The sequence below is a fragment of the Prionailurus bengalensis genome, chromosome B3 (genome assembly GCF_016509475.1).
Source record: "Prionailurus bengalensis isolate Pbe53 chromosome B3, Fcat_Pben_1.1_paternal_pri, whole genome shotgun sequence".
NCBI classification, from domain to species: Eukaryota; Metazoa; Chordata; class Mammalia; order Carnivora; family Felidae; genus Prionailurus; species Prionailurus bengalensis.
This window is the reverse complement of record NC_057355.1, coordinates 147,713,629-147,730,030: the sequence shown is the minus strand read 5'-3', so window position 1 is coordinate 147,730,030 and position 16,402 is coordinate 147,713,629. Positions and strand designations below refer to the sequence as shown.

General features: G+C 43.3%; 1 protein-coding gene and 2 gene segments (V, D, J or C); all 3 read left to right on the top strand.

The window, feature by feature from the left end:
• The window catches only part of LOC122469620, a 224,822-nt gene that overhangs the window by 101,974 nt on the left and 106,446 nt on the right, over positions 1-16,402 (top strand).
• Positions 1-16,402, top strand: part of LOC122469619 (immunoglobulin delta heavy chain-like) — a 125,560-nt gene that overhangs the window by 35,355 nt on the left and 73,803 nt on the right. The gene's annotated exons all lie outside the window — the stretch shown is intronic.
• LOC122469618 overlaps positions 1-16,402 on the top strand; it is a 139,340-nt gene that overhangs the window by 68,330 nt on the left and 54,608 nt on the right. The window contains 1 exon segment of the C gene segment in view: positions 9,483-9,490. Within this exon segment, the coding sequence occupies positions 9,483-9,490 (8 nt within the window).

Genomic DNA, 16,402 nt, shown 5'->3' with positions numbered 1-16,402 from the left:
TATGGCCATATATTATTGCGCAAGAGACACAGCTAGTGGACATTGTGAGCCCAGACACAAACCCCCCTGCAGGGAAACAGGAGGTGCTGGGCTGCAGGGCACCTCAGGTCATGAGGGGGTTCTCAGGTCACCAGGGGGCGCTGGGTACACCAGCGCATGGTCAGGTCACCAAAGGGCACTTGGGTCACCAGGGAGAGCTAAGGACACAAGGGGGCGCTCAGGATCCACCATGGGGCGCTCAGGTCACCAGCAGTTGCTCAGGTCAGTCACATGGCGGGGGGTCACTCAAGACACCAGAGGGTGCTCAGGACTACACAGCATAGGGACCAGCTCCTGAGCCCATGCATGGGAGTATATGTCCTCCATTAGTCTGGTGTGTGATTTTATTCCCTATGAGTGTATGCCTCCCCCAAGGACTCACTGTCTTTCTTCATGTGTTGCATTTTTTTAACACCACCCCACACGTAAAGTCACTTACCACCTCTGCTCAATTAATTTAAATAGTCAGGAGTCCTTAATACTTCCTTGGTTCTCTACTCCAGGAAATCTTTCCATTTTAAGGAGGCAATTGAGAAATCCCTTGGGCAGTGGCCAAGGGCATGATGTTGCAGCCCAGGTGACCAGTGACCTCTGGCTATGGTCCACTCACAACCTGCCTGTGTTGAATAAAACACACAATACTTTTACGTAACACAAAAAGAATCTTATTATCACTGTTCTGTATTTTGAACTTCCAGGAGTTAAAAAAGTACAATACAATACGTGAAATGAAAAATACGGGTAATAAGATTAACACTGCATATTAAAACATGAGTGAACTTGAAGAAGAGTAATAAAAACCATCCAAAATTTAGCACAGAATAATGTATGTCTCCAAAAACAAAATCCAAGTGCCTGTAATGTAACAGACAATAGAAGCAGTCTAACATATACATACATATGTGTGTATACATGTATCTCCACATGCATACACACATATGTGTATGTAAATATAATGTATAACTGGAATCAAGGAAAATATTTTCAGAATTTGATGTAAATTATCAACAGATCTAAGGAGACCAAAGTGCCCCAAGAAGAATAAAACTAAAGAAAATTCAATCAAGACACATCAAAATAAAATTCCTGAAAACCGAGGAAAATCCTAAAAGCAGCAAAGAAAAAAAAACATATTATGAAGACAGGAACAAGGTTAATAACAACATCAAAACTTTCCATGAAAAACAACCAAAGCAGAAGGCAAGGGGTGAGAACTTTAAAGTGCTGAAGGAAAATTTTAAAGCCATTAACTTAGAATTCTAAACTAAGTGAAACTATATTCCAAATTTTAAGGCAAAATTGGCTGAAAACAAAATTACAAAATATCAAAATCTGTGCTTAGAAGGAAACACATAGCATTAAATGCTTACACCAGAAAATAATAAAGATCTTAAGTTAATAACCTAAGCTTCCACTTTAGAAATTAGGAAAGGAAAATCAAAATAAACTAAAATCAATCAGAAGAAAGGGAAAATAAAGATGAATGGAGATCATTGAAATTGAAAACAGAAAAACAATAAAGAAAATGAACAACGGCAAAAGCAGATTCTTTGAAAAGATCAATCCAATTGCTGGCAAGACTGACAAAGGAAAAAGAGACAAATCATCAATAACAAAGTCTAATGAGGAGATATAAAAACATTCCACACTGTGTTTCATGAGACCACATTCTCTGTACAGTCAGTACAAAGAAAGAAAACTTCAGACCAGTATTCCTTATTAACATAGATGCTAAAATCCTTAACAAGATACAGTAAAACCTTGGTTTGTGAGCATAATTCATTCTGGAAACATGCTTGTAATCCAAAGCACTTGTATATCAAAGTGAATTTCCCCATAAGAAATAACAGAAACTCAGACGATTCATATCACAAAGATATACATAAAAAATGATTACAATGCCACAATATAATAATAATGAAAATACAAAATATAAAAAAAGAAACAAAGTAACCTTCACTTACTTTGAAAACCTTTGTGGCTGGTGTGAGGGAGACAAGAGAGAGGACGGTTACTGTGTAGGCCAACTTTCACTCTCACTAATAGAATCACTGCTGTCTATTGGCTCCGTGGAATCTTTTTTCTTTTTGTGCAACTTTAACAAGTAACCTATCCAATGACACTTGCTTTCATCTCCCTTTGAGGATTTTGCAGAAATGTGGCATTGCATTGTCAATAAACAGATTCATTGCTCGCACTGCTACAGCCTTGTTTGCGTGGTGCTTTTCTATAGAATGTTTCACTGTTTCCCACATTTTACACATCTCCCAAATCTCATTTGAAGTGAGGGATTCCTTGGCCTTTTTCTCCTCCTCTGCAGACGAGATCTCCCCCATAACCTCTGCTCACGATGCAGACCCATCAGTTCGTCGGTGTCGGCCCCTGGCCATGCTCCTCTGCCAGCTCCTGAATGTCGTCCTCATTCACCTCCAGTCCCCTGGCCTTCCCCAAGGACACAGCTTCATCAACAACTGGCGGCTGCTGTTCATGAGCAAGCCCCTCTAAGTCAGGTCCAAGAATGCAACCAGGCTACAGTTTTCTGCAAGCAGAATTGAGGGTTCTCTTGGTGACCCCATCCCAGGCTTTATCAATGATCTTCAGGCAGTTCACAATGTGGAAATGATTTTTCCCAAGCTCTCATAGGGCAAGATTTGTTCCTTCGGTCACTTCGAAGCATCGCTGAAATCGTGCTTTGGTGTAAAGCCTTTCAAACTTCTGAATGACCTGCTGATCCATGGGCTGGAGGACTGGAGTGGTGTTGGGAGGAAGGAACTTGCCCTTAATGAACTCGAATTCCTCCAGCAGGTCGTTCTCAAAGCCTGGAGGCCGAGCACGAGCATCACCCATAACCCAAGGCAGATTCTTCTCTAAAAGGTATTTCTTCACTGCAGGACTGAAGACCTCATTGATCTACTCAACAAGATACGAGTGACCCAAGCCTTGCCTTTGAACCTCCACAGAACATTTAACTGGCTCTCCTTGTATTTCTTGAAGGCTTGTGGATTCTCAGAATGATACATGAGCAGGGACTTGACTTTGAAACCCCCACTTGCATTAGCACAAAACAAGAAGGCGAGATGGTCTTCCATGGGCTTGTGACAGGCACTGCATTCTCTTCTGTAATGCACGTCCTCTTTGGCATCTCTTTCCAAAAAAGCCCCGTCTCATCGCAGTTAAAAACTTGCTCTGGCAGGTAACACTCGGAAGCCATGAGCTTCTGGAACTCAGTAGCGAACATCTCAGCTGCCTCAGCATCTGAACTCACAGCCTCTCCATGCCTCACAACACTACAGATGCCACTTTTCCTCTTAAAGTTATTGAACCATCCCCTGCTTGCCTTGAGGCCTTTTTCATTTTCCTTTGGTGTACCTGGCAGTTTACTTGCAAGGTTGGTGTGCAAGGCCTTTGCCTTCTTGCAGGTAAAGTCCTCAGTCACAGTATCACTTGCTAGTTGTTTCTTGTTTATCCAAACCAGAAGCATGTTTTCAACATCTTCCAGAACACATGGCGATTGCTTTGATATTCTCATGACTCCTTCGGCTGCATCTAGCCTCCTTATTTCTTCTTTCTTCTTTAATATTGTACAAATAGTCGATGTAGACGTCTTATAAAATCTTGCAATTTTGGCCACTAATATACCTCGTTTGTACTTCTCGATGATTTCCTTCTTAACTTGCACCATAATCATTTCCTTTTTCGTTACTGCCTTTCTTTTCAACCTTTTCCTGCATGGAGGCCATTGTATATGCTCACACGCATGTTGACTACAGTAAAGAATTAATGAACTCTTGTCATTTACTGAATTTAATGTAACCAGCAATAAGGCAGCAGAGGAGAGGGTCTCTATCTGCAGGCAGATTAACCTAGAATGATGCAAAGCTTTCCTAAATTTACTCTTGTCTGGAAGCAGAGGACTTCCCATAGGTGCTTTGAAGTGACAAAAATACACGAGTGCCAGTTGTGGACACCTTCCAACATTCTTAAAAATCACTGATTTCTGCCAAACACTTTGGCCTGAGACCAAGCATCCAAGTATGGGAGACAATCCCCCACAGTCCTGCAGAGAGAGAGAGAGAGAGAGAGAGAGAGGAACCATTGACTCAGTTGTGATTATGTGATGTTTGACATCACATACTGCTCGTATTGGAAAACATCACTTGTTTATCAAGTTAAAATTTATTAGCAATGTTTTCTCTTCTTGTGTAACACTCAATGAACAAGTTACTCACAATCCAAGGTGTTACTGTATCAGCAAATCCTATCAGCAACATATGAAAATAATACCATGCCATGACAAAGCAGGAACTATCCCAACAAGTCAAGCCTGCTTCAGTTTTGTTTTGTTTTGTTTTGTCTTTTGAGGTAGGGAAGAGGGAGGGGCAGAAAGAGAGGAAGAGAGAGAATCTCAATCAGGTTTCATGCTGTCAGCACACCACAACCATGAAATCATGACCTGAGCCAAAATCAAGAGTTAGACACTTAACTGGCTGAGCCACCCAGGCACCCTGCTTCCACACTTTTAAATTAATCAATTTCATCCAACATGTCAGCTGCATAAAGGAGAGTATTAACATGACTATGTAAATTGAGAGAGGAAGTTATTTGACAAATTATAGCATCCAGTGACGATAAAAACTCTTGGAGAGTTTGGGATAAAAGGGCCCTTCCTCAGTCTGATAAGGAGAAACATACAGCTAACATCATACTTCATGGTGAAAAGCTGAGTGATTCCCCCTCAGATCTGGAAAAAGTCAAGGATATCCAGTCTTCCCACATCTATTCAACATTTTACTTGAAACTCTAACAATGGCAGTAAGACTAAAAAATACAGAAGGATGTGCAAATGTGAAAGGAAAAGAGATGTCCGTATTTGTAGACAATATTTGTACCTCTGAGGAAAAAAAAATCAAAAGGATCTACCCCCAAATCATCCATAATTTAATAAGTGACTTTAGAAAGATCACAGGTCAATAAACAAAACATTAACCTATTTCTATATACTACCAATGTCTAAATAAAATCCAAAATTAAAGTAAGGGATGCCTTGGTGGCTCAGTCCATTAAGCATCCAACTTTTGGTTTCAACTCAGGTCATGATCTCATGGTTTGTGAGTTCGAGCCTTGCATAGGGCTCTGTGCTGATGGTGCAGAGCCTGCTTGGGATTCTCTCTCTCTCTCTCTCTCTCTCTGTCCCTCCCCTGCTCACTCTCCCTCTCTCAAAATAAATAAATAAACGTTCTAAAAATATATAAAGTAAAAATACAATTTGCAATATCCCCCCCAAAAGGATTAAATATTTAGATATAAATCTAACAAAGCCTGTAAATGGACCTATGCTCTAGGTAAAATAAACCAAAGAAGACATAAATAAATAAATAAATAAATAAATAAATGGAGACATATTGCAAGGTGTATCATAGGAAAGATTTCAGTTCTCCACAAACTGATTTGCAGAATTAACAGAATGTCAATCAGACTATTAGCAAACTTTTTTGTAGATCTGGGCAAACTGAGTTTTAAATTTATATGGACAAAGGAACTGAAGCATCCAAAACAGTGCTGAAAACCAAGTTGGGGGGATCATACACAGTCTTAAGTCTCAATACAATTACAGCAATAAAGACTGTGTGATCCTAGCAAAGGAATAGATAATGGGACAGAACAGAGTTCTGTGTGGAAAACCATCCACACAAACATGGCCAATAGGTTTTTGACAGAGATGCAACCAGCCTCAAGAAGTTGACAGCACTGTTTATCACAAATTCACCTGGAAATTAGGGTGGACGTCTGTGCTCACTAATTGCCTTTATCCGAAGGAAAAGTAAATTTCCCATATTTTATGACAGGAAGTAGGCATGCAACTTGGAGTCAGGTGCCCGTGAAGTTAGGCTCCCTCTGTCTCACAGAAACTGGGCGATGGGGCGCTGCCTTCCCAGATGATGACATTTGAAAGCCATGGCTCCCAGGTCCTTGAGGGAACATGCCTGGGTGATCCCGCTGGCAACAGGTCAATTTAGCTTATAAAGTCTTACATACATTTCAGAGAAGCAGAGAAAGAATTCATAATCCCAAAGTCTCTAAGGAAATGGGGGGAGGAGATCTCTTTATCTCTCTTGCACTAGGAAAAATGACTTTTTTTGGGAAGAGAGAGATAGATGAGCACTTGCACGAGCAGTGGTGGGGCAGAGAGGGAGGGAAGGAGAGAGAGAAAATTCCAAGCAGGCTCTGAGCTGTCAGCACAGAGCCAGATGGGAGGCTCGATCCCACGAACCATGAGATCATGACCTGAGCCAAAATCAAGAGTCGGACCCTTGACTGTTTTTGTTTCAATTTGGATTTGTATTTGTCCTGATACCTCTTGTTCCCTGGCCAGCTGGCTGCAGGTGCAAGGTGGTGGCAGAACAATCAGAGGGGGTCGGGAGTTCTTGCCACTGCCTCACCGACTCTCTGGGGGTAGGCTCCAGATTCCCATTTGCCCCAGTGATCCTGGCACCCACAGACACTCTTCCAGGGGCCTCTCTGTCCCGAAGTCGTGTTCTTAGTCCTGCCACACCTGTGGGAGTCATCTCCAGGAGTGGCCCATCACTGGCAGTCTCCAGGAGCATTTGTTTACCTGCTGAGACCCAGCTGCCCATGTGCTCTGACTGGGAAGTCCAAACAGTGTGACTAGAAGTAGTGTCTTACCAAACACCTTGAAACAAGCGCTCAATAGTTCACCATTAGGAATGTTGCTGTATGTCAAATAAATCCCAGTTTTTAAAAGAAGAGTGGTACCAGAGTCAGGTCCCCATATATGCCCTTTCTTAAAGGAATTAGCTTCTAGTCACATTTGCTATGGATTTTAGTCATAAATGTATCTTAAGTTTTATCAAACGATTCTTCTGCACCTACTGACTTTTTTTTTTTCTCCCTTGCATGTTAACATGGTGAACAACATTGATTTTCAAATGTTAAACTATCCCTTTGTCCATAAAAAATCCTATCTGGTCATGTTGTATTTTCCTTTTAGTATGTTGACTGATTTGCTATTTAACACATTGTTTTGTTTTTGCTTTATTGTTTATGAGACACGATTAGTCTGTAATTATTCCCTCTGTGATACTCTCCTAGATTTCAGCATCAAGGTTGCAGTGTTGTCCTGGAGCAAACTGGGCAGTGTTCCTTGCACGGCTGTGTGAGATCGGCATTATTTCTTTTTTAAGTAACTGGGGGGATGTGCCAGTAAAACTGAGATGAAGTGTGTTTCCCTTTTTTGATGATAAATATCATACTTGTGGATTAAATTTCTTTAGAAGACACTGCACCGTTCATATTTTCTGTTGCTTCCTGTGTCAGTTTTCCAAAGTTTCATGAATGTTTTTGTCTGTTTCATTTAATTGTTCCAATTTAGTTCCTTAAGTTTACTTAGACTATGTCTTTGTTACTGTTTTAATATCTAGCTGTAGGATCTTTCATGGTGTCCCCTTCCTTCCCCTTAGGGGTAATTTCTGCTTTCTTTCTTTTCCCTCTGTCACACTCGGTTTGTATTAATTTTATTAAGCTTTTCCACAAATTAAACTCTAAGCATTATTTCCCCTTCTGTATGTATTTTTTCTATCTCTTTGCCTTTAAATTTTTTAGGTATAATGAATACACAGGTATGTGTAGATGTGTGCACACAGTATCATGTGCAAAAGGTACTAATCTTTAAATCATATATGTATATGTTTGTGACCACAGCACATATCAGCATCTAGAATTTTGCCACAGAGCACAGCATCTTGACATTCACCCCTCATCACCCACTTTGCCAAAGATGACTTTATTCCAGCTCCCATAACAATGGAACACCCTCTCCTGCAGCCTCATATACATGAAATCATGTACTTTTTACTTATGTCTTTGATTTCATTCAAAAGATGCATCTGTATTGTTGTTTACACAGTTTGTTCTTTTCTTAATTACTGTGTGATATTAAATTTCAAGGATATATAGCAGTTTATTTATCTGTCCTCAAATTGGTGTGTAACTGCATTACTCCCAACGTGGAGCTGATATCAAGTAAACCACTGTGGTCAGCACAGTGATGGCCCCCAGGGCTGTGAGTATGTGACCATGCATGGTGAAAGAGACTTTTCAGACACAGTTAAGACTCTTGAGATGGAGAGATTGTCCTGACTCGCCCTGGGCCCAGAATAATCACGAAAGTCACTGTAAGAAGGAGGCAGGAGAGTCAGTTAAATAGGAGACATGACAGCAGAATTAGACGTCTATTAGACTGCAAGCCATGTGATGCAGGCAGCCCCTCAAGAGCCTTCCAGAGGAACATGGCTCAGCCAACACCTTCATGTCAGCCCCACAGCACCAGGCTTCAGACTGAGTGAGATGTGTGCTATTTTAAACCTCTGAGTTTGTGGTCATTTGTTACAGCAGCCAGCGGAAACTCATACAGCTGGTATAGACTTCTCGGCAATGCCTTCTGCTGAAGAAATACATCCATTTCTCTTGGGTGTGTAACAGCATTGGGATTCCTGGGGCAGAACTGAAGTGCATCACTTGTCAGAGACTGCCAACCATCCTCGACTGGTGTTTGAACCCACTGTCTTTGCCCCGCCTCCCTGAGGTCGAGTTGCTCCACATGCTCACTCTCCTGGCCAAGCCAGCCTCCCTCAGCTCACCATTCTTTAGTGGTAGGTCAGTGTAGGTCCATTTGCATTTCCCAGGTGGATAATGGTGCTCAGGCCTCTTCCCACATTTATTGGCCATTTGGATAGTCTAACTTTTAGGTGCTTTTCAAAGTCTTTTGTCCATTTCTATCGATTTGTCTCTTTTTATTAATTTACACTCTTTAAAATATGTATGATAGAAGGAGTTCTTTTTAGGGGTATGTATTAAATTTAAATATGCATATAAATATAAATGTAAGTGTAAATTCTTCTCTCAGCCTGTAGATTGCCTACTTTCCCCTCGCTAGTTTCTTCTAAAGCTTCCTTTTGAAGAAGTCCAATTTTATATCATTTTTTTTTAGTTGTTCCTTTGAAGGAAATATTTAAATATCCCAAGTTCATGAAAATATTCTCCTGTTCTCTTCTGCAAGTTTTATTTTTATCTTTTATATTTAGGTGTGTGAAACTTCTCTAATTGTTGTTATGGCATACGGTTCAGATCAACGTTGTTTCCATTTGAAGGGCACAGACTCCCTCCGCTGTGCTGTCCCCACCGAATCGCATGGGCATTGCTGTCATGAAGGGCTGACTGTGCACACTGTGTGGTAACACCAGTGTGGTCCTAATCGCTGTGGATTGGCGTGAATCTTCATCTCTGGCAGTGGATTACTACAAATTTGTTCTCCTTCAAAATGCCTCGCTATTCTAGCTCCTTTGCAATCTTAGAAGCGTCTTGTCAATTTTCAAAACCCACTGGGATTTTTGCCGGGATTGAACTGGAACTTGGGTCTTATTCAGGGACAACTGGCACCTTGAGTACACTGAGTTTTCTAACCCATAAATGTACTGTATGGCTTATCTCTTCTTGTATTTAGACTCTCTGAGCACTGCTTCATAATTTTCAGCACAAGCACCTTGCACCTTTTTTAGATTTCTACCATGGTATTTCATGGTTGTTTTTCATGTTATTGCTGTTCTCATTTTTCTTCCCAGACTCATTTTCCACGTGTTGGGTGCTTGTATACTAAAGAATCCTTGATTACTTAGTTTCAATAGATTTCTTTGTAGATGCCTCAAGACTCTGTACACGTATAATGGTGCAATCTTTGAACAGACACCGTTCTGCTTTTCTTCCTTGCAGCCCGGGGTGGGCTTTCAGGGGGAGCCACAGCAAGGGCAGGGCTGTGGGTGAGGGTGAGCCGCTGTGGTTGGCCTCGGGGATGGTTCTGGGGAGGGAAGGGGCTGAGACAGCACCTCAGCTATGGCACCTCCCACAGAAACATCCATAGCAGCCGTGATTCCTGTTCCAAAGCTGCACCATGGGCCCTGGCAAGAACTTGGGGTGGACATTTTCATCCCCTCTCAGGGAGGTCCTCATTCCCAAGTGCCACAGGCCTAGGGGTATTCTGTCCATCTCGTAGAAAATTCAGTTAGACACTACCCCATCCTGCATCAGAACTCCTCGGCACCCAGCACAGGAAACAGCCTGCCCAGGAAACGAGGCCCCCAGGAGGAAGCTGGCCACACATTTGACAGCCTAGAGGTTTCTGATTTGCCACAGCAGCCCTACTACACTTGCTGTGGCCCCGACCAAGCAGCGTCTTCCTCCTGTGCAGGCAAGCCTGGACCCCGGCGATGGGCAGGTGCCCTGGCAGAAACCACAATGAGATGAGCAACTCAGGCAGGAAAGTTTCTTCCCTCTCTGGGCCACAGTCAGACCTTAAAGTGAATTAAGAAAAGTCCCAGTGAATAAGTTGGTGAGGGCACTGAGTGTGCCAATTATAGGAAAACAGCCTCCCAGCCTTCAGGCCCTTCTCTGTGATGAGGTCACACTGGCCGACTCACCGTGGGGGCTGCAGAGATCCCAGCCCCGATCGTCAGCACAAATGGCATGAGGACCAGCCTTCCCATCTACCTTCAGAGCTCTTCTTTTCTGGCTCTGCAGGACCCCCCATGGTGGTACTGTGGGGCTGCTGGAGGTTAGTCCCCCAGCAGGGTCTCCAGTCTCAGGCACTGTGATGCCAGCCAGTGAGCTCCACTGGAGACTACCTCAGGTCTGGGGAACCTGCCCCTGGATGGAGTTCACAGGTCATGCCCGTGTGTGTTCCCCGGTCACGCCTGTGCTTGTTCCCAGGTCATGCCCATGTGTGTTCCACATAGAGGCACACCTCTCCAGGCCAGGGATGAAGGCCTAACTGTACAGGGTGTCAAAGCTGAGAGATATTGCCCTGCCCTCCTCCCACTAACCAGAGTAGCGTGGGAGATGGCCACCCCATTGCCCTCCCCTCTGCAGGTCAGCATTTTCCAGGGACCAGCAGTGGTAGGCAGGCCCTAGCAGTCAGCCAGCCTACAGGCTTCTTGGATGTGGTGAGAAATGGTGGCACCCCCTGTCCTCACACCATGGATGCAGCATGTCTGACTGCTGAAGACCACAGGCCCAAGGACAGTGGGGCTCAGAATGTGGCCAGCTGGGAGCTGTTCAGGAAAGTACCAGGACGGACACCTAGCACCTGTATCCATGTGTCACCAAACAGGGAGTCTCTTCAAAGACCCTCATACAGCATGTATCTGTCATTAGCCATCACCATTTGCTGATTGACAACTGGGGGTGATTTGAGAGGAAGGGGTCCTGCCCACTCACCCCAACCCCCCATCCTGGGCCGTGTCCACCATCCCAGGTGTCTGGGTCACACCTGTTCCTGTCTATGGTTCCATGCTGAGAGCCACAGTCCACTTAGCTTGGCTTGACTGCACCCCACCATTTGGATGCAAAACACAAACCCAGGCCTATGTCCCTGGCTCTGTAGGTCCTCAGGGATGAGAACACTGACTGGCTGTCCTTCCACTCATGAGCTTCCTGGGGCCAGGGTGGCTGTTTTGTGTCTCAGTCACAAGGACCCAGGTGTGATCCCAGGGAATAGCTGCATCTGTCTTGTTGGCTGATAGGTCCTAGGACCTGCAGGGATGCTGCTGTGTAACTGGCCCTCAGGGTTTGTTTGTTGAATGAATGAGTGAGTGAATGAATGAATGGGATCTGGGCATACAGACTCCAGTATGTTTTTTAATTTTGTTTTAATGTTTATTTATTTTAGAGACCGTGAGACAGAGCACAAGCAGGGGAGGGGCACAGAGAGCTGGAGATAGAATCTGAAGCAGGCTCCAGGCTCTGAGTTTTCAGCACAAAGCCCAACATGGGGCTCGAACCTGTGAACCATGAGATCATGACGTGAGCTGAAGTCGGACAGTCAACTGACGGAGCCACCCAAGCGCCCCCAGACTCCAATATTAATGGAAGATCTGGGGCACCTGAGTGGCTCAGTTAAGCATCTGACTTCAGCTCAGGTCATGATCTCATAGTTTGTGGGTTTGAGCCCTGCATCAGGCTCTGTGCCAACAGCTCAGAGCCTGGAGCCTGCTTCAGATTCTCTCTCTCTCTCTCTCTCTCTCTCTCTCTCTCTGTCTCTCTCCAAAATAAATAGCATTAAATGGAAGATTCCATGCACGGAATCTGGGAGTCACTGAACTAAGCGCATGCCTCTGGAGAAACCCAGCCATAGAATTGCTAGGCCTTGTGCCTCAGCAGGTGATGGGAGCCCGGGACCTTATATCAGCTAGTGATGTTCAAGCAAATGCCAGGTGTGGTTTCCAGTTTAAATATAGCATCCCTGCAAGGGGCCACAGAGCCTGCTGGCACCTGGCTGACCCAGCAAAATGCCTATCTTCTTCCTCATTTTCCTCCCCATGCTGGGTCTCCCGTGGGGTCGGTATCAGGGGCATTCAATGGTTCACAGCAGCATTGACAGAACTATGTGGTATTTAACCTTGCCTCCTTTTGTCCCCAGTTGTCTTGTCCCAGATGCATCTTCAGGAGTCGGGCTCCAGTGTGGTGCAGCCCTCACAGGTCCTGTCCCTCACCCGTGCCATCTCTGGGGACACTATCTCCAGCAAGAGTGTTACTTGGAACCGGCTCAGGCAGCCTCGAGGGAAAGGTCTCCAGTGGCCAGGGAGGATGTACTACATGCCCAGATGGTATAAAGACTACCCACCATCTCTCCAAGGTCGATTAGTCATGGACTCAGACATGTCCAAGAACCAGCTCTCCCTGCAGCTAAGCTCAGCAACCACCAAGGACATGGCCATGTATTACTGTGCAAGAGACAGAGTGAGTGGGCATCATTGTGAGCCCAGACACAAACCTCCCTGCAGGGACACAGGAGGGGCTGGGCACAGGTCATGAAGGGCTGCTCAGATGCAACCTTCCCAAGTGGTGCTCCAGACACCAGGGGAAGTCAGGACATCAGGGGGCACTCAGGTCACCAGGGCGTGCTCACACCACAAGGGGGCACTCAGGTCACTGGGGGGCTCAGAACTCCAGGGTGCCCTCAGGTCACCAGGGGTCACTCAGGACCAACAGGGGGCGCTCAGGTCACCAGAGAGCAGTGAGGAGCCACCACGGGGTGCCCAGAACACAAGCGCAGGGCTCAGACCAGAAGCAGGTGCAGAAGTGAGCAAAGGCAGAGTTTCCTGCTGTGTCTTAGATTGCTTTTGCGCCGAGATTCATTAACAGAGCTCACAGGAAACTGAATATACGGTTGTAGCGGTTGTACTGCTTAATTTAAAACAAAAATAATACATGTGTTGAGGAGAGTGCACACAATTATTAAAAACTTGCCACTTCAGCAAATATGGCTTTTTAAAAGGTTTTATGTGTTAAAGAAAAAATGCATTCCCTTTTGGTCTGTTATTGGCTTAAGTCTCTCTTTTTTAGGAATGGGACTTTCCTATCAATGCCGATTTCCACCTGCAGAACTTGTGTTTGTTCCTTTTTTTAAGTGACATAAAATTCACAACAGAAAATTAACCACTTTGAAGTGTCAATTCAGTGCTGTTTTGTACATTCATTATGTTGTGCAACCATCACCTCTCTCTGGTTCCAAAGCATTTTGATCATCCCATAAAGAAACCCCATACCCATCAAACATTAACTCCCCATTCCCTCCTCCTCCCAGTCCCTGACAACCATTAATCTGTGATTCTTTTAAACTAGAATTCCCAGAGGCACCTGGGTGGCTCGGTCAGTTTAGGTGTCCGACTTTGGCTCAGGTCATGATCTCACAGTTCGTGGGTTTGAGCCCCGTATCAGGCTCTGTGCTGACAGCTCAGAGCCTGGAGCCTGCTTCAGATTCTGTGTCTTCCTCTCTCTGTTTCTCCCCTGCTCATGCTCTGTCTCTCTCTCTCTCTCAAAAATAAATAAAGCTTTAAAAAAATTAAAGTAGAATTCCCAGAGTCACAGAAACAGCACGCTTGGGATGTGGAGGTCTGGGGTCGGATGCTAAACAAAGACTCCTGGAACACGTCTATTAAGCCAAGGAAAAATCACCTCTTTTTAATGTGTGTGTCTTGTGATCTTCCAGATAACAGAAATCTTATTTTCCTTAGAACCCGAGATCATCTTACCATATACCAAAGTAACTGAGTGAAACTGGGCCATTGTTTCTGTCTCTGCTCACTCACCTTCCACTTTCTCACCTCTTCTTCTATAGATAGTATGAGTCTAATAGTGTTATGACTTTCCCTTTCCAGTCTCTATTTGTTCAAAGTGAGTCACTGAGAGTGAATGACAGTGACAGAATAGTAGAGTAAGCTCTCATTCTCCTACAAAAACATCAAAAAAGCAAGCAGAAACGGTCAAAACTACCATTGTCAGACTTGAAAACTGTCAAAGATTTGAAGCACCCAGGAAAACACTGAATCAAATATAAGGAAACTCAGAAACAGAAGTAAAGCTTTGTAGTGTTTCTACTTGCCCATACCAGCATAACAGCAATTTTGAAGTAAGAGTGATCCATGTTCCCAGTGTGAGTCCCTGGCCCCTGATTCCAGAAAGAACAGAACAAAGCATATTCTGCCTGTTCTAATGCATCTGATGCCACAGGAAGGACAGACATGGAGAGCTTATCTCTGTTTCACCTGACACAAACTCAGGCCCTAAAAGCAGTGGGCATTACTTGAAAACACTGCAAGACAACCAATGACTTGCAGATGCCTGGAGAAAAGATATGGTCAAAACATACAATAGACTGTCTAAGGTATAGGAAGAAAATCTGGGGAGAGTCTTTGGGGAATTAGGACATTCAAAAGCACCCATTAAAAGGCACCCATGTATATGAGGGAATTTTGAAAGCTGCATGCATGACCAAAGCAAAATGCATGCTCAGAAAAGTCCTGACAAGATGCCAAGTTTTCACCTTGGGCTAATCCTTAGATTCAGTGGCAGATTCACCAGCTAAGTGTTGGAGAACCCAAGACAGAGCCAATCTGCAAAGGGAGAGAGAGATGTTTGGGGATATGTTTCTTTATTTCATCAGTCTCTTTTTCTGGTTGTTTATTTTTTTTTTCAAATGTTTGTTTAGCTCCTGGTATGTGGACCATGAGCTAAAGAAACAGAAACTTCAGCTACCACACATGACAAGGAATATGGTCTTTGCAAATTAATAATAATAATAATGACAGCTTGGAAAACTCACTAGACAGATGGACTACTACATCCTTCAGCAATCCAAAGGGGAAAAAAGAAAACCAAAGGGAAGGCAAAGAATCTGATTTCCAGAATTACCATATTATAATATTCAGTCTGGCTTTCAAAGGCAAAAAAAAAAAAAAATCACAAGGTATGTAAAGAAAGAGAAGAGTATAGCCCACTCACAGGAAAAAAATAAATTGGCAGACTGTCTTTAAGAAAGTCCAAATATTGGTTTACTTCCCAGATAGGGACTTTAAAACAACTTAAATATAATCCACGAACAAGAGAAAAACATAAACAAAGAACTACAGGAAACAGGAGAACAACGTGTGAATGAAAGGAGAAATCAAGAAAAGAGAGAGAGATGGTAAAAAGAAATCAAATTCTGGAGCTGATACCATGACAGAAATGAAAAATTACTAGAAGTGTTCAAGAGTGGATTTGAACAGACAGAAAAAAGAATCCATGAATTTGAAGATAAGATCATTGACATCATCAAGTCCGTGGATCAGCAAAGTAAGCAGTGCCTAAGGACCTGTGGACACCTTCAAAAGAAACAACATGTGCATTATGGAAGGAGAAGAGTGAGAAAAAGGGGCAGGGCAATATTTGAAGAAATAATGGCCAAAAACTTCCCAAACTGATATGACATGAATCTATAAATCCAAGCACCTCAATGAACCCCAATAGGAATTTAATACTATTTTTATGATGTATTAAAATCAAGAAGGCTGAGGTCTCTTCCTAAACCAGAGCCATTCAATTAGCTCAACTTTCTGAAAGACTCATCCTGAGTAGGATTATTGTGTTCATGTTTTTCTGTAAAATTATAAAACTTATTTGTAACTAATTTAAGTTGTTAAAAATACAGTTCTGTTCCATTCTACCACTTCTTATCTTGTACCTGGTAAGCTAAGTGATTAGTTTAAATCATAATTAAGTCATTTCTTTTCTTCCCAAGTTAAGGTTGAGCAAGCATAATTTTTCTTCAAGAACCAGTGTTTTTTATAGCTTAAACAGCAAGTTTTTTTTGTTCTTGAAATCTTTATTTTAAATTTATATTAGCTCATATTATTTTCTAAAAGCCAATCCAAAATGAGTTCCATTCAATTTCAAGGAATATTTATTATATTTGAATAATTCCTTCTGGGAGTAGGCAAGGTATAATAATTTGTTACTTCTGAGAATATCCCTA